The 26,229-nt window shown below is 37.1% G+C and overlaps 1 protein-coding gene across 2 annotated transcripts; it reads right to left on the reverse strand.

Annotated features, from left to right (window-relative positions):
• Positions 1 to 150: 150 nt before the first annotated feature.
• Positions 151 to 25,216, reverse strand: LOC112046817 (myotubularin-related protein 10-B). Of its 2 annotated transcripts, none has more exons than XR_008251624.1 (12): positions 24,797 to 25,216; positions 23,002 to 23,056; positions 16,708 to 16,844; positions 16,057 to 16,215; positions 14,665 to 15,120; positions 13,604 to 13,771; positions 12,784 to 12,913; positions 11,179 to 11,314; positions 10,120 to 10,357; positions 9,040 to 9,151; positions 7,464 to 8,124; positions 151 to 6,285 (listed from the first exon to the last, which is right to left on the reverse strand). XR_008251624.1 is itself a non-coding variant. In XM_024083623.2 (12 exons), exons 1-12 carry the CDS (start codon positions 24,848 to 24,850, stop codon positions 6,058 to 6,060), a joined length of 2,046 nt encoding a protein of 681 aa, XP_023939391.2. In that variant the 5' UTR covers positions 24,851 to 25,216; the 3' UTR covers positions 151 to 6,057. The 2 variants fall into 2 exon arrangements, 1 of the variants encoding a protein (XP_023939391.2); XM_024083623.2 differs by having other exon boundaries at positions 7,952 to 8,124.
• Between the last annotated feature and the right edge of the window lie 1,013 nt (positions 25,217 to 26,229).

Below are 26,229 nucleotides of genomic sequence, written 5' to 3' on the forward strand. Positions count from 1 at the left end.
TAGAAGCTTGATCCACACACAGGTGTTTCAAAATCAATCTTCTCAAGCGTGATACACACACGAGGGGATTGGATGTGAACGTATTAAATACACACATTTACCAAACATAGTTAAGTATTAAATTATGTAGATGAAAATAAAAACAAAATATTGAGGGTATTTCGTTTTATTTCTCTCATTTTGAACATTTATGTAATTCGCGTTGTCAGGTACACTCAACAACAGAATTTTAAAACACAGTCGAGGCGATACATCTATTCATTTTTCTATTTTTAAACTGGGCTCTTATAATACTATGGAAGTGCTATTCATTTTAATCAACCACAAGTTAGCAATAGACACGCCGCAATATCTCGCTTGTTGTGCCTTGTGGTTATTTACGATTGTAGCGCGCTAATTTTGAAAATATAATCTATGGATCATAGACGCTAACTTGTCGTTGAGTAAAAGAAAAATAACGGATTTGTCTATGGTCCTCCCAGGGACTAATAACTTTCCATCATGAAAGTTGAAACTGCATCGAATTTATAAACTAACTAAAAAGTTTCTGATTAATGATTTGTTTTATCAAGATATCGTGCAGTTTCTATCTTTCTTACAGGAAGGGGATTACACTGAATTTGTTCATTGACAAGTCAATGTCGATGGCACAATAGTCTGCACTGTAGTTGTAAGCGCTGTTCGTAAACAGATCGCACTGAATCTTGGCGGCATCACTGCCGTGCCCCCAGATTACAATATTTTGTTTTTATGTGGTACAAAGTAAACCAAAGACTACATAAATCTGTGCAGAATCGATCAGATACATTTTTTTTTCCTTTTAAAAATTAATCATAAAAAACACGCTTTAAAATATTAAAGATGTCATAACAAACGCATGACGTATGTATGAATAACTTTCCCAACCAACCCAACATATTAAAAATGTATATCATTTGACCGACAGATACACAGAAATATGTAATTATTAAGGTTTAATTTAAACACGCCGAACGTATGTTAACTAACCGATATTTTAGAACTACAAAAATATTACAATTATATGTCTAAACTTTTGCACAATAATTTTTAAAACTATTATTATTGGCAGGTTTCGTGACCAAGTAGAATTTTAATTTTTTTTTCTCTAGAATTTATATTTTCTACTTGCATCAATATAATAATTTATGTACTCATAGTGTACGATGTTTCAGCACTACTCTAAATTGGAGAGCTCGCTCAGGAATGTACTACCACCAGACCTACATCAGCTGTTAGAAATTGAAACAACACAAAACAGTGCAAATTAAAAAAAATATATCTATTTCAGATATAACTTACGTCCACTCTACTAAACATACAATGAATGCATGCGACGTGCAGGTCTTTTGATTAGTGTGGACACTTAATTAGATATACATAATATAGAATCATACAAAATTCTGTAAAGTTTAGGGTAGGCAGTTTATCTATGTGTATATGGATTATATAAAAATCGTGCGCATTAACCTGGCTACCAAGCATAATAGAAACACCATTCGAGCCAGGTGTCAAGTAAACCCGCACGAGCTGTACACTCCTTGCATTATCCCATCTTCATAAGATTGTGTTTTGACATAATTTTTATATACCTCTCAGGTACAAATTTCAGCTATCAATTGACATTGTCAATTTAAAACAAAAACGTTACAGACTTTATGAATAATAATGGCAATATTATTAGATATATTTGAACATGTTATCTGCCAATAAATATAGATTATATAACATTCAGGGTCAGGGATAAAAGATCGATATCTTGAAGCCATAGACTAACAAAAAAAGGTAGACGGCACATGAAACTGTGCTCAAGTTTATTGGGGCACAGTTTTAATCCGATGGCTAGATCCTAATTTGTGTGAATAATTCAGATTACTACTGAATAATATGAAATTATGAAAGCGAGAAGTCTATTGAAAAAAGATAATAAATATACTATCACTTATATTAAAGTTAATTATGTAATTTACAAACAAATAGCTGCCATATGTACAACAAAACATTATGTGCAAGTAACAATTAAAGTTTAGATTTTGGTTTATTGTTTTGTTTAACCCAAAATTAGTTTTGGTCCTAGTTATTAAAGTAATTAAAAGTAAGTGTATTCACATTGCGGATAAATAAAGAGAATTTGGTGCTGAGTTTGTTATATCAAAAAAGTCTATGTTTATTACATTCTTAGTTATTCACATGGACTTTTTGCAACTTATACATTGAGGTTTATAGCTTAAAATCTTAAATAATTCATAAGGTGTGGTAACAGAACAACGGTAAGGGCCTTTGCACACATTTTAGTGTTTACAAACATTTTAATTTGTGAAGTTTATACAACTATTGGTAGTATAGATATTATTAATATTTTTTCTTTTCATCTTTAAGTTTGAGATTAATCCCTTATCCGTTGGGACGAACGGAAGTATATGCGTCGAGGTGGGTTATGAAATTTGATGAAATGACCTTGAATTGTTCTTATTCGGTTCATAGATGGCAACACTTGTATAAATTTATAAGCCACAAGTTCTGAAAGTAATTAATAATTAAAACACTTTTTTTAAAATGTGCGCAAAGGGTCTTACGTATATTTAATCATAAAGGTTGAACTTAGACTGCCGCAAGTAACGCTGCCGTCAACTAAAGTTTCTTGCGGTGCCTCGGTCAACTATACACTTGTACAAAATAAACAAATAGGTTACATTTGCCTGTACTATCGGTAAGTTATTCAGCAACGTTGATTATGTATCCGAAAGAGATCGTACAAAATTAACACAAAAGTAGTGTTCCAAATATAGATTTCAAATGACATTTCAATAAATAAAACTTAATTTTGGCAAATTCTAAGTAAAAGAAACGACAAGTTCAATAGACAAAAGCGTCAAGTACTCTCATCAGTCATGTTTTACCACATGATAGAATTGAAATATCCCAAACATCAGAGTCATCTTGCTTATTCATAGCATTTAGCATAAAAATTAGCAGTGTTTTGTCATGTTTTACCACATGATAGAATTGAAATATCCCAAACACCAGAGTCATCTTGCTTATTCATAGCATTTAGCATAAAAATTTGTTCAAACATTAAAGTTTAGATTACGGTGGTAAACACACAAGTACAACAAGTAAATGTTTTGAAGACCCGGCATAAAATATTTACATTTAATTTAAATTATCTGTTACCTCTCATATATCAATATGTACCTAGCCATAACGTAGGAAATTCAAAACATTTTTTTTCAAACCGCTTAATATCTTATGAATCAAAAACCTCCTCTTTCTACGAAATCGAATTAAAATACCAATGTCGTTTAACTTACCGATAGAGCTTTATAGCTAGATAACTAGAAACGGCTGAATTTTCATTAAAACTAAAACAAAAATAAGTGTATGAGATAAAGCGTCTAGGCTTGTATAGCTCATGAAAATACAACAAAATTATTTAAATAAAAGCATCATACAGGATTACTTTTTCCCATGATGAGACAAATCTGACATAAGATAAAATATCAAAAAATACTTTAGAGATCCACTTTTCCGTATTAATATAGGTTTTATTCTTCTCTCAAAAATTGAAATATTTTTTTTTATTCAAAAAGTTTCAAGAATTTTTCCGCTCCTTTGAGACTTCAATAAATTTTGTAGTTTCAGATTTGGCCCACCACATTTATAAATTCCACAATAGCAATATAGTAATAGTTTGTGCAAAACACAAGATAGAGAAAAAGTAAACTACAAACTTTTCAACTAATTAAATAAAAGTACGATTTATAATAATATAGCTATATTTATATTTTATATCGGTACTTTGTTCTATAATCTAAATGATAATAAAATATATTACATTTCCATGAATTCCTTAACACTATACCTATCAAGTTTCCTAAATATTTACATAATACAACAAGTATTTACTCGTATCTATTCACACATCAATATACGTAATAATGATGTGTGTGTATTGAACAAAATATATTAGAATCTATGAATGATACTTTTCATTTCAATGGCTTAGTTATTATACTATTAATTTCGTTTTTAACACATATCAATGTATTGATTATATATTAATAATATTGGTGCTAATTTATGTACAGCATAAATTCTAATCTAAAACACAGCTGTAAAAGCAAATGTTACAGATGTCAAAATAATTTTAGTTTAGAATTTTTCTATAAATTACCACCATTGTCACTTTTAAAATGTGTCTTATTTTAGACGTATATATTACTTTTAGACTAAAGGAATAAAATAACCAGATGACTTAATAGTTGTCAATAAATTGTTTGTAAAACGATTGAAGCTAATATTTTAATATATATTTTCTCCAAGTGTAAGTAAAAAACGTAAAAGTAATTCATACGATCTTCACACGACTTGTGTCGCTAGTAAGAAGCACTGTCCTCATTTTTAATAAAATAAATGTTTCGTCTATTTTTTTCCTTTAGTCTGTGACTATAACAAAATTATTTCAACAACTATATACAATAATAATTGTCCCCGCATACATAAAATGTATCTTTATGCAACCACACAACGACACAAGGGTTAAGTCAATTTAAATCACAGGTATCCGATAAATAGTTTTGAGGCTTACAATATTATTATTAGCATTCATAATGGCCGCTTATCCATGCCAAAAAAAAATATCAGTCCTTTATTTATTTACTATTTAAGGCTGAATGTTAACATAATTAACTTCAAATTTTTAGTTCTCCATTCACTGACAACAATAATTCAACTTTATTAAAATCGCTATTTTACAATGAAAATCCAATTAGCACGAAATTGCTATTTTCTTATAGTATAAGCATGTCATGTTACACTAATATTATAAAGAGGAAAGTTTACATTTTTGTATGTAACGAATAAATTCAAAACTACTGGACTGATTTGAAAAATTCGTTTACCAGTAGAAAGCTACATTATCAGGGAGTAACATATGCTATATATTATCCCTGTATATATTGTATTATCCCTGTAGTAATGGGAAATATGAGGGTGAAATTGCTCTAATACCACCATAACCATAAGTCAATACTTTGTATATTGTATTGATCTAAAATGACTACTTGACAACTGCATATTCATTCTAATGATTCTATCTATTCATTATATTATAGTAGAATCTTTACAAATAGTCAACTGACGTGTCAAAAGTGCTTGTAAACTGAGCCTACTTGAAATAAATGATTTTTTGATTTTGATTTTTTATTGGACGCCCACTAAAACATCATACATTTAGCTGCTAAATAAATGTATATTTTATACCTATTTTTTTAGGTAAAAAGCCAAAGCCAAATACTTCTTTTATTCAAGATTATTTTGAATTGAAATAGATTAACTTTATGACTAACTAATGGCCATTTTTTAATAACTACATGTGTAGCCGCTTAAAACACTGTAATTTTGTGCGTATTTGGCACACATGGTCATCCAGAAATATAAATATTCACTAATATAGACCATAAAATATATACCAAGATATTCTGTATTTTATCACTGTATTCCCATGAGAACGGGAACTACGCGGTTGAAACCGCGGGGCCTCTGCTAGCAAAACAATTCGGTCAAAGTTTATATATCCATATTTTCAAGTATATGGATTTTAGGCTATGGTCACCGCACCCCTGTATTGCGTGGACGAGAACTTGCTTGGTTTGCCTACAAATATTGTTAACTATACTTAGAGGCACAATTATCCGCCTTCTATAATATGACGCGAGTATATTAAAGTGGGCGGATAATTGTGCCTCTGAGTATATATTATTTTATGTATGACCTCTTCTTAGGTCATATCAGACCACGATTTTATGCTATTAGATATGTTACGTGCCTATAAAACAATTAAAATGATCCGAATTTAGCTACTCCGTATTATTTGTATGCGACTAAATGAAATTAAAACAATTAGCCAACTTTGTTCGCCTCATTTTCGACGCGTTAACGATATATCTAATAGTAAAAAAGCTTTGATATCAGACATGTCATTGAAAACATTCACAAAATGACAAATTATATAATATTATATACAAAAGCACATTATTTTTAATCCGGCGCATTCAACAGTGATTGCGAATCCAACAACTGGCTCGCGTCTATGAGACTGACTTGCATGGAGTCCAGGCTCCTGGTGACGGTGTCGCTGCTTCTGAGGCTGAAGGGGTAGAAGCGGGTGACGGCGGGGGTGGGGGGCAGCTCGTTCGGGTCGGCGTCGCCGTTCGAGTGCCGCGTCAATATGGACATTGTGGACAACTTGTCGTTCAGCTTTTGTATCTGTGAAACGTAAGGTTTATTTTAGTACTTGGTGTTCTGAGTGGGAATCCCTCAAGGTATAATCTCAGACCAAATACCTATGGACCTGCATCACATCTAAATTCAGTAACAAAACTCTGTGTCGTTTCGAAGGGGACGAGGTAAACTCACACATTGAAATATTAAATACCAATAAATGTATTATGTGCTCTCACACTACACACAGCTATAAATTCGATTCGCAATACATACACGTGTAACAAGCACATTGCTTATACTCGTTAAACAGAATATTCCATTCCTTGATTGATGTTTTCTTCCATTCCAGCTGAAGAATGGAGTCTTATATTGTTTACATAACAAATTTGTTATAATGAAGTGAGAAATACTTACAAATGAAACTTAACTACATCTTTTAGTAAACTAGAAGTTCTTGATCATATATGCCACTCAACTACACAAAACTCTTTATGCAACGAAAACGATTACAACAATGAAACATCGATCGAACACCGACGCAAGTTTTACAAATGCGTTAGATTATTGATCTTATACTTTGACGTCTAGCGAGGCAGGTCCTTCTATAATTTCTCTGAGGGTATAAGTGAAAGTTGTGTAAATTTGAAGTAAAACTTCTTTACGGACGCTTGATTTGTGAAGTAAGTAGGTGAATACGCTACGAAAAATTGTAATCGGGCGATGCGTGCAGCCATCTACATGCACAGTGACACAGTGTTTGTTATTTTAAACTAGATAGCGTTTGTAGAGAACTTTGAAACAACCCCTTTTTGGTCACTTTAAGAACCTGTTGTGATGCAGTTATGTCTGAGGCTCATATATGGCGCTTTGTTTTATTGTTTTTTAAGAAGTTTTACTTCAGTTGTATGGTCTACAGCATACAAGTTTTTTATTTTCTTCTTTAATCTGATGACCTTCCTGACTTGGATTACAATAGTTATTTATGTAATAAGGGTCACTGTAGCATAAGTGAATTTTGTTCTATGAGGCGAAGCCGAATAACTTGATAAATAATATATAATTGGCGTTGGGCATAGCCACCTCGATTTTGTATCGGTGTGGCCTCCTAGATTTTGTCTCTTTTATGGAAACCTGAAAATTTATGGCAGCCAGAGATCACTGCGACCACAGCTTGCAGCAGCCGCCTGTCGACACTAGTGCTGCAAGTGCACACATCTCACCTGCGCCTTGACCGCGCAGTGGTGCAGGTAGTACTGCACGGGGCCGGCGCGCGGCGCGTCCAGCGGCGGCAGCCAGCGCTCGTAGCACTGCGACACTAGTGCTGCAAGTGCACACATCTCACCTGCGCCTTGACCGCGCAGTGGTGCAGGTAGTACTGCACGGGGCCGGCGCGCGGCGCGTCCAGCGGCGGCAGCCAGCGCTCGTAGCACTGCGACACTAGTGCTGCAAGTGCACACATCTCACCTGCGCCTTGACCGCGCAGTGGTGCAGGTAGTACTGCACGGGGCCGGCGCGCGGCGCGTCCAGCGGCGGCAGCCAGCGCTCGTAGCACTGCGACACTAGTGCTGCAAGTGCACACATCTCACCTGCGCCTTGACCGCGCAGTGGTGCAGGTAGTACTGCACGGGGCCGGCGCGCGGCGCGTCCAGCGGCGGCAGCCAGCGCTCGTAGCACTGCGACACTAGTGCTGCAAGTGCACACATCTCACCTGCGCCTTGACCGCGCAGTGGTGCAGGTAGTACTGCACGGGGCCGGCGCGCGGCGCGTCCAGCGGCGGCAGCCAGCGCTCGTAGCACTGCGACCACAGCTCCATGCCCGCCACCGACGCGCACGGCTCCAGCCGACTGCTGGCTGCCCACCGCCCACTCGCTGATATTTGTGCTGCAAGCCAACACACAACAAGTCAGCAGCCTCAGGGAAACTACTTCCAAGTGTCAGTCGCTACTTTGAATCGGAGAAATTTAAGCTTGACTGAAATGCACTTGTCCAAGTTAATAGTTGGCCAGGTTGGTTGACTAAGTTGAGAAGGTTAGGAACTACTGTCCTAAGGAAACAATATTGTAATATTGCCGGAGTGCATTACCTTACCCTAGTGTTTAATATTTATATTACATGCGAAGCGTGAAGTATGCCAGTGATGACCTATGGTATCAGACTTGGTCACTATGTGCGTCATAAGGAAGGCCCAGTGTCACAAAGCGGGCGATGCAACAATCTATGCTCGGAGTATCTCTGTGTGATCGTATCATAAATGAGGAGATCCCCAAAAGAACCAGTCACTGACATAGCTCAACGAATCGCGAACCGAAATTGACAATGGGCAGGACACAGGCCGAAAAGCCGATAGATGATGCACTCGAAAAAGCACAGTGTTAGTCAACCTGTCACCAGGTGGACTGACAACATCAAGCGAGTCGCAGGAACTATCCGGATACAGGCTGCTCAGGATCCTAGTAAATGGAAGTCCTTACAAGCCTGTAGTCCTTACAAGTCCTGTAGTGGACATCCATCTGTTGATATGATGATGGATGATGATGATTAGTGCATCTGTAAGGTTACAAAGGGCAAGGTGGAAGGGAAACGACCACGCGGCCGATCACCTACCCGCTGGTCTGACCAGGTTAAGTCACTCACTGGACTTCCTGTAACAACAGCCATTAGAAAAGCTGAGGACCGGACTGCATGGAGGGGAATCGTTAACCACGCATCGAAGGGACTGCAGTGCGGACACGACCTTCAGCAATGAAGAATGCGACCAAGAAGAGAAGAGAAGGTTACAAAAGAAGAATGACTCACACAGCCTGTGGTGCGCGGGAGCGGGCGGCGCGAACAGCGGGTTGTAGAACAGCGCCACGTCCTGCTCCGAGAACTGCTCGCCCCAGTCCCACAGCGGACGAGCTACGAAGTTCTGCAAAACGTTGTTACATAAAATTCAGCTCAATAAATTTTCTTGGGTTTCCGTACCTTAAAAAATAAACGCCAAATGTTTTTCAGATAGCATGGGTACGATGAGTTGCCTTATGATGTTCATGATATCGTGAATCGCGGTAAAGAGAGCGAAACGAACTGTCACCGTACCCATGCTGTCTGAAAAACACTTTAGTCTGTTCTGAAGTTCTATAACTGTCATATTGAGAACTGTTTTTGTGCATTGCAGTGTTTAGAGTTTGGACTAGAAGTTGACGTGATTTATAAAGTCCAATAGTGGGGAATGCTAGAGTAAACAACAAAGTAAGTTAAGAAAACGGTTCGGGAACTTGTCAAGAGAAAGCATTGGGCTTCTACGGTTCAACAACTCGGTAGAGGGCACTGACTCGTCACTCTACTCGGTAGGTTGTAACGAAATGTACGGAATGCCAAGCAGCTCGAACAAGGATTCCGACACTCCCACATACCAGGAACATTCTAGAAGCCAGCCGCTAGCGCAGACTACGTCGGGCAGATGAGTCATCACATCATATATAAGCCGAGCTCGGAGGAAGAAGAATGACATTCGACCCTGGGCACAAGACAACGCAGGAAGCGGAGGAGGACCGTTAGCGTATTTTATGTTCAGAGGGCGAATGCCCCCGCACGAAAGGTAAGGGGGCCCGCGCCGTATCGCCGCGTGTAGTTAAGATAGTAGTAGTTTAAAATTGTGCTTATTACAAGTTCCGATATCGGTTAATATAGAGTAGTGTTTAGTATCAGTGTTTCATATAAATCCCCAGTAGGGATCTAGCATACCCGGTTCTGGCCCGACGCTCGAACCGTGTTGAAGTGACGGAAAGGCAGGCTCGACTGAACCTGGGCAGTCAAGCCTATCACGTTACAAGGTGTAACCAGAGTAAGTGTGTCTATTTCATATCGCCGTCCTAAAGTCCACGGTATAGTTACCTTGGCCACCGCCAACTCCCTGTCCCTGGGGCAGTTGAACAGGAAGGTGTCGAACAGGTGGTTGTGCGCGCAGTCCCACAGCGTGGTGAGGTACGTCTCCGTGAACTGGCACGCGGCCGGGAACTGCCGCTGCAGCTGCCACACGCAGTCCAGGAACAGCAGGAACACGGGCGCCGCCTGCACCGTGGGCTCCCTCTCCGACTCCTCCTTGGTGTTGCCCGGCCTGGGGAGACCGAACCTGGGAAAGAGACCTTCGATAATGATAGCTGCAGCGATATTCTTTAACGATGTTTTATAACTCCGTAGTGCAAGTTTAAATACAATCAGTTGAAAAACTGATTTTCTTGTAAATTTTTGACATTGATTTTTAATTTTTGACTGATTTCACATTGATTGATTTGATTTTGTATTACACCTGACATGGCATTTATAATAATATTGACATTGTATAATATATTCTGATAGTTTAATAATTAATGATCTTCTTTTATGTAGTAACATTAAAACTGAAATTGGTATATTTTTATTGTTGTTGGGAATGCACAGTCAAATCATGTTAATTATTCTTTTTTTTTTTTTTTTATTTGCTTAAACCATGTTAGCATAAGCAGTTAGTAATATAACATTATTTTTAATATTCATACACCTGTTAAGGTAGAAAGTATAAGGGCATGTATCTAAAAGAACAAACTGTACACCTTGCATTTTCAAATGTATAAATGAATTATTATTATTATTATTATTGAATTCACCTCTGTCTCACTCTGTCTAACACGACACTATAGAGTGAGAAAGATAGTGTTGCACGCACTTGCGAGTCATACAAAACGTCGTTACAGAATAGCACTAGTGTTAACTAAACGCGCTAGAGCGCTAAACGAATAGTGCTCATACGTTATTATAGCCTCAGAAATTTTTGGGGGGTTGCCACAAAGTAATATGTTTGTAACAATTAGTACGATACAATATTATTTCGAGGAAATTATAAAAAAATATTATATCGATTGAGGGACTGGATCTTTAAAACCTTACTTGTAGTCCACTCCATCGTCTCCTCACCTGTCACAGAAGGGGTGTCCCAGCGCTATCCACTCCTTCTGCACGAGCGACTGGAAGCCCGCTATGGTGCGGTAGTGCGGGTCGAGCAGCAGCTGAACGAGGCACGACACTACTGCGCTGTAGTCCACTCCATCACCTGGCGAATGTAGTCATCATCATTATCTTTTAGTGAATTAATACTAAAAGAAGGCTCAGAGTCGATGGAACGAGCTATGTTCGGAGTATCTCTGCATGATCGAATCAGAAATGAGGAGATCCGCAGAAGAACCAAAGTCACCGACATAGCTCAATGAGTCGTAAAGCTGAAATGGCAATGGGCGAGGCACATGTTTAAAGAGCCGATGGACGTTGGGGTCCCAAGGTGCTGCAATGGCGACCCCCCACCAGGTAGACTGACGACATCAAGCGAGCCGCAGGGATTCGCTAGATACAGGCGGCTCAGGATCGTGATAATGGCTGATATAAAGAACTAGCGGACGCCCGCGACTTCGTCCGCGTGAAACTCGATGTAAACTTTCAACTACCCCTATCGTACCCCTGCCCTACCCCTACCCCTACTCCTGCCCTACCCTTTCCCTATCTCTACCCTAGCGCTACCCCTACTCCTAGTCTACCCCTTCCCAATCTCTACCCTATCCTCACCCTACCTCTACCCTCCGATTCGAAAGTACCACGAAACGTTTCTTAAATATACGTTACGCACGCACGGGCCGTGCAGCAGATATCGTAATATTTTAATTTCGCCATAACTTCACTTCTTCACGGACTTCAAACGTCCAATTTTAATCATTCAAAGACCAAATATTATTTACATAAACTGTACTTAGTGATGAAATAGTTTATTTTGATAAAGATTAATAGTATGAGTAAAATAAATGCGTTTAAATGTAGTCCAAAAAAAAAATCTAAATTTTTAAATTAAAAAATGGTTGTTGTGCCTCACTCGACATAGATAAGTATAGTGTGTCGTGGAATTTTTTGTTGATGTTTATAAGATCTACAATTAATTGGAACATTTTATGGTTCTATCTTTTATAGTTTAGGCAGCGTACGCAAAATAAGTAACATTTCTGGTCGATTTTTTACACCTTGTGTCCGAAAAACCCAAATATCTTACGGAACCCTATTTTTTTCCAAAATAAAATTTAGCCTATGTTACTTGTGGATATTGTGGATAATATTAAGAATGTGGTTTTAAAATGCGATTTGACTATCCTTATTGGGCATTCACGATATTTTTTTTTGGATCACAAAACTGGTTACAATAACATACATAAAACGTAATAAGTACGATTGCACCTTCTTAGTGTGATCACAGCATTCTTGTTATAAAGCATTCTTGTTATAAATTATCATACACAGCACTTAAACGACAACACTAAACGAGATAACAATAAACAAAAATCACCAAACTAATCCTTAATCACTACGTAAACTTGATGAGTTTTTTAAAAGAGGTCAGAGAACTACAAGTATAGTCAGCATTGCTACTGTGAGCATTTAAGATAATGGAATAGGGATCGTATAATGGCGGGAGGTCAGGTTCCTGTGAGCTGTTATATTAGGCAAATGACGTAATGATGATGTATGTCTCAAATGGCTCACCTTCCTGCAACACGACGGTCTGGCTGTTGACGAGGTGCGCGGCGGCGTCGTCAGCGAAGGCGATGCAGTTGGCCACGTAGCGCAGCCAGCGGGACGACTCCAGGATAGAGTAGTACTGCGAGTCTTGGATCTGAAACAATTTACATTTAATGAAGAAACTCTTATCTTATTTGGAAAAAAGATTCCTCTAAACACAAATAGGATCTGCTGTACAAAGAAGATTAAGAAGTTAGATAATCTTTTGCCGTTATGTAGTAAAAAAAATCGTGTTTTTAGTTCCCTATTCATCATCATTATCTGCCTCAGACCAATTACCTTCTATAGCACCCCCCTCACTAGAGATTACCCCTCTGTCTAAACTACATGATTATGATCTAATGTGTTCAAACAAACTGCATCTATAGAATCGATGTTTGATTGTTTTAAAATTACACGTATGTAGTGTAAGGAGACAGGATATATTTATTGGTGTTAAATATTTTGAATGTGTGAGTTTACCACATCTCCTTCAAAAAACGACAGACAATTTGTTGGTGAATTGGTCTGAGTCATCAGCCGATGGACGTCCACTGTTGGAGGTAAGGTCTCAAGGTCATCCAAACAACACAGTTCTGAGCCATCTGTATCAGGCGGCTACCTGTAGTGTTATTCTGTAACGATATTTTGTATAACTCGCAAGTGTAAATTTCGAATTCACCTCTTTTCTTCATATTCTAAAGTATCGTATTAGACAGAGAGATAGAGAGAATTGGCGCGCATCTTATGTCTAACGAAGAGGTAAGCTAATTTCCTAGTAGACTTAGTAATATTTCATGCTTACCCAAAATCCAGATAAGGTGGTAGGTGTGCACAGGTCAACAAGTTTCTTGTACGACGAGTTCAGTGTACTCAGGGACGGTAGGGTGAGCGAGTTATTTGTGTTGGTGAAGCTGTTCCCACACAGGTACAGCACGTGTGGAGGTTTTAGCTTGGGGTGCGAGCGGCGGACCTGGGGAGAACAAGGATCATTTTGATCACATCATTTGTATATCTAAGTTTGACATGACAATCAGATATAAGGTTGTTTGTATAACTAAGTTTCATGACAATCAGATGAATGGTTGTTTGTATAACTAAGTATCATGACAATCAGATATACGGTTGTGTGTACAACTAAGTATCATGACAATCAGATGAATGGTATTTGTATAATTAAGTATCATGCCAATCAGATAAACCGTTGTTTGTATAATTAAGTATCATGACTATCAGATGGATGGTTGTTTGTAGAACTATAGTATCATGACAATCAGATAGACGATTTGTATGAACAGATTTCATGAAAATCAGATGGATGGTTGTTTGTATAACTAAGTATCATGACAATCGAATGAATGATTGTTTTATAACTAAGTATCATGACAATCAGGTAAATGGCCCCCGAATACTATAAAGGACAAAGGACAAAGGAAAAGATTAAAGGCAATAAAATGATGACCAACAGGTCATGAGTTAAGAAGCTTTATAGAAGCTCCATAAACATACATAAATTTGTAGGTTACAAGTCCTGGGCTGTTGTGCTCAGTTTTTTTCACAGTCGATCCGTGGAATGCTAAAATGCTCTCCTTTCAAAAATGCACCAATGTTTCATAACAATCAATCATATAAATAGTTTATCATACAAGTACCTTGCGTTGAAAAACGTATATTATTATAATATGGCCAATATTCCTGTTCTCGTCTAATTAGTCAGACAATTAGGAGAGCATACGAAAATAGTTCGGCGGACGGGGATTGACCTACGACTACCCACCAGGCTTCAATTAAAGACACATTTTCTTTGTGATCTGCCAGTTATTAAACCAATCATCAAAATAAACATAAACATTCTTACAAACTCACCTGTTCTAACAGCACGCTCTCCGCAGTAGCGGATTGCTCCGTCTGCAACAACTCCCCACTCCTCAACAAGGCTGCACCGTCCGACCGCCCCCACACCCAAACGGGAACCCTCCCCGACCTGAAGTGTCTCGCACTCTCTATCAGATTATAATCCAATACCGAACTGGGCACTATCAAGGTCTCCCCTGCGGTCAGCATGAAGGCATCCGAAGTTCCATTTATACATGTTATTCTCCAATGAGGGCATTCACACCTCTCCAACTCTCTCTTCCAGTCGCCAGGTCGTTGGAACATGTTTAAATCTGAGGGGAGAGTGGGGTAGTATGGCTCTCTGTACTCGAACGCGAACAGTAAGTCGTGTCGTTTGGGGAATGCGTGGTGCAGCAGCGCTATGGCGACCTGTCTGCCGTTGCCGATGGGGGAGTTGGTGAAGTTGAATGACAGCACTTTCATATTCTGGAAGGGATTTTTATTAATGAGCAAATTAAATTATAAATGACTTTATTTTGTTTCTTTATTACTGTTCAGTGTTTCGTTCAATATATACGAAACATAATAGAGATAGTCTGGGATCCGTAGAACATTTTTTTACATCTGACTCATTCATCATCAACCCATATTCGGCTCACTGCTGAGCTCGAGTCTCCTCTCAGAATAAGAGGGGCCAGGCCAATAGTCCACCACGCTGGCCCAATGCGAATTGGCAGGCTTCACACACGCAGAGAATTAGGAAAATTCTAGGTATGCAGGTTTCCTCACGATGTTTTTCTTCACCGTTTGAGACACGTGATATTCAATTTCTTAAATTGCACACAACTGAAAAGTTGGAGTGGTATGCGCGGTGGATTTACAAAACGGAGGTCCTGGGTTCGATCCCCGGCTGGGCAGATTGAGATTTTCTTAATTTGTTCAGGTCTGGCTGGTGGAAGGCTTCGGCCGTGGCTAGTTACCACCCTACCGGCAAAGACGTACCGCCAAGCGATTTAGCGTTCCGGTACGAGGCCGTGTAGAAACCGTGTGTTAGCCCGCTTCCATCTTAGACTGCATCATCACTTACCATCAGGTGAGATTGTAGTCAAGGGCTAACTTGTAAAGAATAAAAAAATAAAAAAAAATAAAATAAAAAAAGGTGCATGTCCCGGACCGGATTCGAACCTACACCCTCCAGAATCAAAGGCAGAGGTCATATCCACTGGGCTATCACGGTATTATACATACATACGGTACATCTGATTACTATTAAGTTAATTTTTCGTGAGTAGCTTCATCTATGATGAGACGATTGAATATATATTACGTCTTTGTTCTTAATGTACATAGCCCTGCTAAATTACAGCTTTCTAGTACCGAGTCTCTCAGCTAACTGACGGTTCTCTTCTTCCCCGTACTCACCTTGCAAACAACCTGCAACCCCTTCAGCTTGGGGGGCACGTCGGAGCGCGGCACGAGCCTCCTGCGGCGCGTGAGCCCGCCGTCCGTCTGCCACAGCGCGCCCACGCCCGTGAGCGGCACGTCGAACGCGCCCACCAGCTGGTTGCGCTGACCATATTCCTGACAACATGAGTTGAATGTTTTTGAAAATTCTTCATCATCACGACGACCTATTTCGTTCTTTTTTACCTGACTACGGCGAAGCCAAAAAGAAGGATAAAGATTTTGGCAGTCTATGTATATATGGCACGGCTCTACCGTGACCATTTTTGTTCCTATGCATTTATCTATTTCAATCTGAAATATTTTCTTGTTTCGTTCTTTTTAGACCCCTTTTTACGTAGTCGGGTTATGGTTTTGAAACTTTATTTTTTATTTAATATTAATATTATGAAGAGTTAAAGTTCGTGACTTTGTAAATCTCTGGGGGTAATCTCTGAATCTAATAAACTGATGTTCAAAATTCTTTTACCAATAGAAAACCACGTTATATTTTAAGAGGTGGAATAATGGAATATTAAGACTATTTTTTGTCTTTTCATACATACAGAAATGGTTCTATTTTTTTATTCAATGACCTGACCACAGAACATCAACACTGTCAACACTTACGTCACTGACGGAGGCGTCGATGGGCACGAAGGTGAGCTTGTAGTTGGTGACGAACAGCGAGCCGAAGCGTCCGCGCTCGCGCTCGCTCAGTGGCGTCAGCAGCACCACGCTCTCCGCCACACCCACCACTTGCTCGCCTGCAACATCATCATCATTATCGTTATCACCACCGTCATCATCATCATCATAAGTCGACGGGCGTAGACTTGGAAATCTTGTAAGGACTTCCAAACACAAAGCTTCCTACAACTCTCTCGATATCATCAACCACCTATTGGAGGGTCAACTGCCACTCTTTGAGCTATGTCTGTAGCTTTGGTTCTTAGGCGGACCTCCTCATTTCTGAATAACGCAGAGATATTTCGAGCATTGTTCGCGTTATCGCCCGCTGAGTGACTCTGAGCATTCTTATATAGAGAGCTCGAAGAACATCATACAGCTTATTTTTAAACGTTCACTGCATAGTTGTCTGTTTTGATAGTTGAGAGGAATAGGGTAGTTGACTCATATCAAATTAAATATATTTTTGTCAAACGCTCTATTTGTAAGGGATTTATAATAGTGACGTCATGAAACAGTTGAAATATAGACTGTCATGGCCGACAGGCGTTTTGGCTCGTATGTCAAAAACATAATTAAAAACTAAAATTTTCATGTAATCACGGCTCGAAAAAACTAAAAAAAATCAGTGTAGTAGAACGATAATGAACAATAGAAGACCATTTTAAAAAAAAGTGTCAATTAGCCTATTTGAGCTGAGATCAGCACGCGCTCCGGTGTGGGTTGCTGGGCTTAGAGTGGAGTAGACATTCTCTAACGATCACTCTCAAGTATGATATGATGAAACGTACATACTTTCCAAGGTCTGGACGTGAAACAACACCAACTTTTTAACTCTGGTATGCTGCTGAAAATTTCTCGGAAGATTGAAAACTCAATCGAGGTAAAAAGACCCAGGATATCATGATTCATGAAACTATATTAAGAAAACTATAGATTAAAAAGGCTTTTACACAAACAAATAAACACACTCGAGCAAGCGCAAAATCCTGGATTGATCAAGATTGAACATCAAAATTCAAAATGTGAAACGAAGTTTAATTCAAAACACATATTAAATTCAGACATTTCCACAGATTGCTCTAAGCAAACACATTAAAAACCAAAGGCTAAGGCTGCCAGTCCACCGAAGAGAAGCGAGGCAGCGGAGCCGAAATATTAACCAATAGGATTGCACAAAATCTCCGCGTCGCGTGGACAGCGACTTGCGAGCTAGTTCAAAAATCATATAAAAATTGTAAGCAGAGCGGGGAAACAGAGCGGGGTCAAATAAATTAAATTTAGTCTGCAACTCCGCTCCGTATTAGTCCGTTTCTTCGCTACACTCCTTCGCTCCGCTTAGATGGACAAGCAGCCTTAAGAGAGAATGTTTAAAGATTGTTATAGTGATTCATATAATTTAAAGTTTGCCGTGGTCAAGTAAAAGATATGACATAATTCCGATATTATACAAAGATATACTAGTACGTTATTCGTTCGTGCACGTTATCTTTATATTACGCGTATGGCGTCATTCCTTGTACATCTGTTTTTATCGGTATAGATACTGTGTTTGTACAAATTTATAATCAGTATTGGCTTGCAAAGTTTAATTGGCTTATAAATTGTTATATTAAAATAAACCAATAATAAGACCTTGAAAATACTCAAAATATTATAAAATTACATTTTATATAGACAGTTAAAATATAAAATGCATTTTATTTTGTTTGTTTGCCTTTAGTTGTAATTACTTTAGTTAAATCATTATACTCGTGGCTATATAGGCTTATATAGTGGCAGGTATGGAATCAGTGGTAGAATCTTTACAAATAGTCAACTGACGTTCCAAATGTGCTTGTAAACTGAGCCTATACTTAAATGAATTTTGAATTTGAATTTTACTTACTATTTCTGGAAATAAATAAAAACTCATTATTTCGTAGCACGATCCAGGGTCAGTAACGATGTGTCACGTCGATGCGTTTTCTACAATCGCAAACGCTTTAAAAATTAAAAAATGTATGGGAATGACATTCGCTATCGACAGGTAACGTCGGAGTATGCCCAACTAGTAGACTAGTATTTTTTTTAGTTTTCGAAGTGTTAGCGATTGTAGAAAGAGAATTGACGTGCCACAGACCCTGGACTCGAATCTACAACCTCTGTATAAGAAACCACATAGGCTAACCACTGAACTAACGGAGCACAAATAAAGGTAAATATTTTTTTACGAGTTTAAGGTCGTTTCTAATGTTTGAGGTAAATTCTTGAAGAGTTTCTCCATTGACCTTACAGACTGACATTGAACCATATACCTAATCTAGTTTTTAGCAACAAACTCGCCAAATTGGCGCTATGCTGCAGTGACCGTGAGGCTGGATTTTGAATCTGCATTAGCCGTAACGGGTAGAGGTAGTACTGCAGAAACTACAGTACGAGGTATAATTTACTACTTGCAAGTAAGTATAATTCATCTACTTTTAGCCACAATTTCCTGCAAATACATTATTTCGTTCTGAGGCTCAGAAACTTTTATTACTAGCTTACTTAGCTACCAGAATCAAGAATTTTCGTAAATGAAAAAGTTGATCGTCTCATCGAGATGAAGCTACTCACGAAAAATTAATTTCTACAAAATGTTCTAGAAATCCCTGACCATAAAGTAATATTTTTGTCAAATATTTTTCTGCAAAAAAATTCTGATTTTCGGATAGATGAAGAAATTTATTAAAAATTATACGGTGAAGGATATACATATACTATACATCGTGAGGAAAGCATACCTGAGAATTTTCTTAATTCTCTACGTGTGTGAAGTCTGCCAATCTTGCCCAATGTAGCCGAATAAGGGTTGTTTGTTATTGATGATGAAAACAATTATTATTACCATCACATGTTTACGATTGTTTCGAAAAAACACGTTTATTTATACTTAGTAACTAACATTTTATAGTTTAGTTGTAACCAAAAATATCAATAAGGATAATTGCGGTAAATACACAAAGGTAATTTTTGACCAAGTAAAGTACCGGGTGAGTAATGCGATTAAGACTGATACGACGCTACCCAGCATCGGGGAAGTCTTGAAGTAAATAAATAGACCTTCACAAAGGCCTGCCTACACTTCAGGCATTACTAAATTATACTTCTCGTCAAAAAAATCGAAACAGTCCGCCGCCGACAAGTATAAGCTGTTTCGATTTTTTTGTATCAGAAGTATATTTTAGAGTGATTTAAATAGGAGGAGACATTTTTTACCAAAAACCGTTGATTATCAATCGCTCATCAATAATCTAAACTTCTATACTTTACTAATATTTAAAGAGGTAAAGTTTGTGGTGTTGTAGGGGTAATCTTTGAACCTACTAAACCGATTTTGAATATTCTTTTACCACTGGAAAGCCACGTTATTTGTAAGTGTCATAGGACATATGTTATCCCCGTATTCTCACAGGAACGGGAACTATGCGGGTAAATCCACAGGGCGTCGGCTAGGAATTTAAAAACATTATTCTGCTTTATTAACGCTTGTTCAGCTTCACACACAAACGCGCCCGTCTCTGCACAATAATATTACGAAAATACAATATCTATATATTTTTTTTGTGGTCTTTGTTCACGCGCTATTTATGATTTGTACACAAATCCAAAAAACATTAGGTCCCGTCATACCACTGAATACATAATATGGTCAAACTTTACCTGGAATCTATTAAGAATCAAAAAACATTAAAATGTAAAAGAAATATATAAAAATAAATACCTCTCTGAAGCACCCCCATCACATTACTAGAACAAACTACCAACTTCCATAGAGGTTACAACTGTTATGTCTTTCTAGCACCATCATAAAAGCAAGGTGCGAATACATCGGCCATAGTAACGGCACGCATGTTAATTTAGACCTAATTTTATAGGATATAAAATCCAAAATAATTTAATACGCGTTTCCGTTTAAAGTGATCGCACATACGTAATAATACGGCGTTACTACACCATACCATTGATGAGTTAGTTCTATAATGATAAAGGTGCTTGGAGGCCATTGGATCAACTTCCACCTTCACACAGGAAGTAAAACTAGAAGAAGTTGTAATGTTGGCAATAATTGTAATTTATAATACTCTATGTTTTTTTTAAAGAACTGTTGAGTTTCTTGGTTCTTCTTAGCAGACCTGCCTTCCGAACCGGCGGTAAAATTTTAGGTTTCCTAATTTGGTTCAGTGAGGGTTTCACTATTGTTGAGCTTAAAAACAAAAAAAATTAACATTGTATGATCTACCTTCTGTACACTTTGAAGGCGGTGCCAAGCCAGTGACGTAATAATTAAAGTCGTTTCTGAAAGAACTACGGGAAAGAAGTGTCTTTGAATCCCAAAACTTTAGTTAATGCATCACTGTGTTGGCACCGCCTTCAAAGTGATCGGAAGGCAGCGCATACGATGTTATTTTTTGCTTTTTCAAAAGCAAAAGTCGGTTCAATTTCTTTGTTAAAATCATAACATTTTTCTGTTTTTACTGTGTCCTAGCATAGTGCACGAAAGCGCCACAGTACGGGCAATTTCGTTATTTTCATTATAACACAAAGTTACTGCACCGATTTCACTGAAAATTATGGGACCAATCTGGAAATATCTATAAACTCTTCCAAAAAAGAATTTTCAAAATTGGTTAAGAAATTACGAAGTTATGAGGTAACAAACATAAAAAAAAACACGCGTCGAATTGAGATTCTCCTCCTTGTTTTTGGAAGTTGTTTGTTTTATTAAGAAGAAGTTTAATAAAATTAATAAATACTGGAATTATAATCTAACATATTATTTAAACATCCAAAACATTGTATTTTAGTGCACTATGCGACTCTCAACTCGTAAGTAAAAAAATATTGTTGTATGTAAACAATGCATACAGAGTCAGAGCTAAAAAAAATATTCAATTTATGGAAAATCTTATTAAATTTTTATAATGGGTTAGTGGTGCGTCACTATGCTATTATATCGGCGGTCAGCTTTATGAAGGTAGACCATACATATTGTAGGTTGTATACCTATGTATAGTATGGTCTGATACATAAACGGCGGTACAGTTAGCCGCACGCAGCGCATACGTAATTGACTTATTATTGACATTTACATCATTGCAGCCGGTGATGTGACTTGCGGTGGACGCCGGACCTTCATAATTCATCTCATTTAAATTATCATTGCATGAGTCCTGATAGCCCAGTGGATATCTGCCCTCGATTCCGGAGGGTGTGGGTTTAAATCCGGTCCGGAGCATGCACCTCCAACTTTTCAGTTATGTGCATTTTAAGAAATTAAATTAGGCATGTCTCAAACGGTGAAGGAAAACATTGTGAGGAAACCTGCATACCAGAGAATTTTAATTCTCTGCATGTGTAAAGTCTGCCAATCTGCATTGGGCCAGCGTGGTGGACTATTGGCCTAACCCCACTCATTACTCATCATCATCATCATACTCGAGCACAGCAGTGAGCTGAATATGGGTTGTTATTGATGAAATTATCATTCGACCTTTCCTTTCCTTGAAAGGTTTCCTTGGAAAGTTCATAAGCACAAATGACCACAAACACAAAATCATTATACAAATATGTTACGTGAAAAGAATTTAATAATTAATAATTTATGTGTTGGCCAGCATTTTCTTTTTTTATTAATAGTCTTCACATGAAGTTTCTAATATAAAGTTAGATTTAGCTAGGCGGCTAATCAACATTCAAAAATAAAATCATCCAAATCCAATTAGATCAGATGTGTAGCTTTACATATCAGGCTACATTAAAACATGTGTGGCTTCAGTTTCTACATGACTGCCCAAAAGAAAGATGATATGGTGTAACGAAACTGTATTGTTATTGGTTTCTGTCCTTATGTCTTTTGCATATTATTATATGAACTGTCCATAACAAATAAGTAGTAATTGATTATTATTAATAAATCAAGACCTTATACTTTATAATCTATGTAAATTGTACACTTTATATAAACCTTTACTAACAGAGGTTTTTATTTTAATTCTAACTTTTTCAAATTTAAATAGAGAATTTGCAAAAATAAATAAATATATAGTATTTAGAAAATATTAACAAGGACATTATCCATAAAGAGGCCATAGTAATATTTATTTATTTAATACCCAGATAACCCAGAACACTTAGTAATAATGTAATAGTTATAATGCATGTAATAGTTGTAATGTAATAGTTATAAGCATGAGCTTTTAAATGACTTACCATTTAATAGTTTGGGTTTCAACTCTTGCAATGATCCATTTTTGTCACCATTGTTCTGAAATAACATTTTTCTTTAATAATATATCAACTTTGACTAATCAAATCAATCAAATCAAATCAAAAATCATTTATTTCAAGTAGGCTCAGTTTACAAGCACTTTTGACACATCAGTTGACTATTTGTAAAGATCAATTATTATTAAAATTAAATCTACACGATATTATGAAGAGGAAAGATTTGATTGTTTGTTTGTATGTTTTGAATAGGGTCTGGATCTACTTGTACCTATTTGAAAAATTCTTTGACTGTTGGGAAACTACAGTATCTCACTCACTATCCCCGAGTGCTAAAGGCTATATTTTATCCCCATATTCCTACAGGAACGGGAACCACACAAATAAAACCTTGCCGCGTTATTTTTAAAATTGCCCTCAAATCACAAACAATAGAGCAGATTGCTGTGGTCTAAGCTCATCTACTGACAATGACATGATGACAGTGATACAAAATGTTAATGTTTATTGTTAAATTGTTAAGTATATTATTGTTATTGATTAATATTTTTTGTATTTAAATTATTAATGTTTTCTTCCTTTTTTTTCTCTTTTATGTTATTTTAGTTATAGTTTGTGCTTTTGTTTGTATTATTCTAATGTATGTATAGCCTGGGAAGACGAATTGGGCAACTGTAATGTCTTCCCGGGTATTGATTAAGTAAATAAATAAATAAAATATTTTCTCAAGATTAAAATTTGTTTTGTCAAAAAAAGAAAAAAACCATAGACCTATTAATATAAAAACAATGATGTTCCACTATGAGCTGTTTCCTGGACTTGTGACTACAGGATGTAGGGTTCAGGATTTTCTTGACGATCAATCAACACTCCCCCGCTCGTGTTGTTCTCTTTCAGCCAAATATAGTAAGATCCTATTTGGACACTTATTCTAATATAGAACTTGCTGCAGTTCTAGAGAGGCCAAGGTCTTTAAGCAAGTTATAGAGAGATTTTGCTGGCAATCCTCTCACATCTATTTCTACAGCATATAGACTAACTACAAAGCCATTAAAAAATAGATTCAAAGATGTTGTAAACATGGTCAGGACTTCTGGTCAGATATCTTCTCTGCAGTGTGGCAGAGAAAAAAAAATCTGCACAGTCTATTGTAATGGCCCATTAAAGGCCAGGTTTCTCTTCATAAACGAGATGTGATATGGAGCACAGACCCACAAGAAAGCTTCAATGAGGGTTGGCGGGCTTATAGTTAATGGGTTGAAAAGGATCTCAAACAAGAAAAAATTCAATAGATACGTAACAGGTGAATGAGCAACATATTTGGATCAATAAATTTAATTCAAATGTTCATATTTTCATTATTAATTTTTACCTCACTTACAAGTAAGTCGCCACCTTAAAACTAAAGCTGCAAGTAAAGCCTAAAATCAGCCTGTTTTTTCTTTTTTTTTTTTAAACTAAGTACCCAGTGATACACACAACAATACAACTCAATGCAAAGCTTTCTATCAAATATGTAACCCTTTATACTATTTAATATTAAATATTAATAAGCTTTTTATATTGTTGGTGTTGGACAATAGATTTAATAAAAGGCCTCTTAACCGTGAAGACAGGTTCAGCTACAGTATTGACTACAAGTAATTCTAATGAATAGAAGACACAGTGAACTTTTATTATTCAATTTATTTATCAACAAAACATAGATCTTAGTACCTAAGTACTTCGACAAATCGCTCGTTCGAGGGTTATCTTTATCAGTTACAGATAGTATACTTACCATTGGCAGTACGTTGATGTAACTCGTGAAATTGGGCACAACCTTTTCATTCATTTTGACCAATATGGCTTAGAGTGTTGTTGACACACTTTAGGTTTCACCAGAATATTTGGATTTGTACTGTACAAATATACTAAAACCGAGTGCAGGGGACGTCGATAAGGTGTTATGTTAGCAATAATTCACATGATTAGCGATTATTTCACATGTATTCGATAACATCACTCCAAATAGCTTTACACTCATCGATTTTGTCCTTGTCCACTATTAATCATTTTTGCAACATGGCATAAATTGGCATTACGCTATTTAAATGCCATTAAATCAGGATGTACCATTTCTACGGATAGTTGTAGGATATTATTTTTATTTAGCAAAATTTAATTTGTGAATCTCTCAACGCAACGACAGCTATGAAGAGTGTTGCTAGCATAGATAATACATTTTATACTTGTTGCTATGAAGGAAAAAGATTTTTGTTTGTATTAGATTCTTAGACCATTAATAACTGGACGTGGTTCGCACTCAAATTCACCAACAAAAAAGTCTGTCATTTTTTGAGGGCGACGAGGTAAACTCACACATCGAAAACATTTAACACCATTAAGTATATTCTGTGTCCATAGACTACACACAACTATAAATATGACTCGCAATACACACACGCGTAATTTTTACACACATTAACAAACACATTGCCACAGTAACAATATATTCAAGCAGTATTGTAACTCGGCCGTATTTTTGAAAAAAATACCTACAGCAGCGCGGTACGTAAATATGCGATAGCGCTGCTGCTGCTGCACAAAGTTGGCAAATGTAATTAAAATGCCTCCGGCATTTTAATTACATTTGCCAACTTTGTGTTTCCATTTAGTTTTGTGATTATAAATATACTTTTTTAATGTAAACAAATAAAATACTTTGTAAATTGTAGTAAAATAGGAAGTGATTAATAAAATGCGTGTTGTTTTTTGATTGGTAGATTTAAATAAGGCTGATACTAATCAATGACCTTGAAGGATAATTTGGTCACAAGCACAACTGACATAATTGATGTTTTCATGTAAAATATGTCTAACCTCTTTACGCAATGACTAAAAAATATCTATCTCGCTCCATTGAGGTAGCTTTCTTTAAGTTAGAGATGTTACGAAAAAATTTCGTTGATTCTTTAAAAAAATAATTCCTTGACCTAATTTGACGTAAAATGCCACATGTCCATTATATATAGGTGTCAAAGCACCGTGCGTTCGTCACTGCGGCACAGTCGCGACTGTGTGCACCCTACGCCCCGAGTTCGAGGTGCGTAGGCATAGCTCGCGTTTCGACCTCTAGTATGAAATCAAACTACTGCTTGTATATATTTTTACTGTGGCATTGCTTAGACTATCCACAGATTAAATACATAGAATATTCGATTACTGATCGAT

This window comes from Bicyclus anynana, chromosome 17 (assembly GCF_947172395.1).
Source record: "Bicyclus anynana chromosome 17, ilBicAnyn1.1, whole genome shotgun sequence".
Taxonomy (NCBI): Eukaryota; Metazoa; Arthropoda; class Insecta; order Lepidoptera; family Nymphalidae; genus Bicyclus; species Bicyclus anynana.

Coding starts and splice junctions, on each gene's coding strand:
- LOC112046817 (XM_024083623.2), bottom strand. CDS start 24,850: ATGAATGAAAAGGTTGTGCCCAATTTCACGAGTTACATCAACGTACTG. Junction 9,152..10,119: donor GGGAGTTGGCGGTGGCCAAG/GTAACTATACCG, acceptor AACGTTTTGCAG/AACTTCGTAGCTCGTCCGCT. Junction 6,286..7,951: donor ACTGCGCGGTCAAGGCGCAG/GTGAGATGTGTG, acceptor TACGTTTCACAG/ATACAAAAGCTGAACGACAA.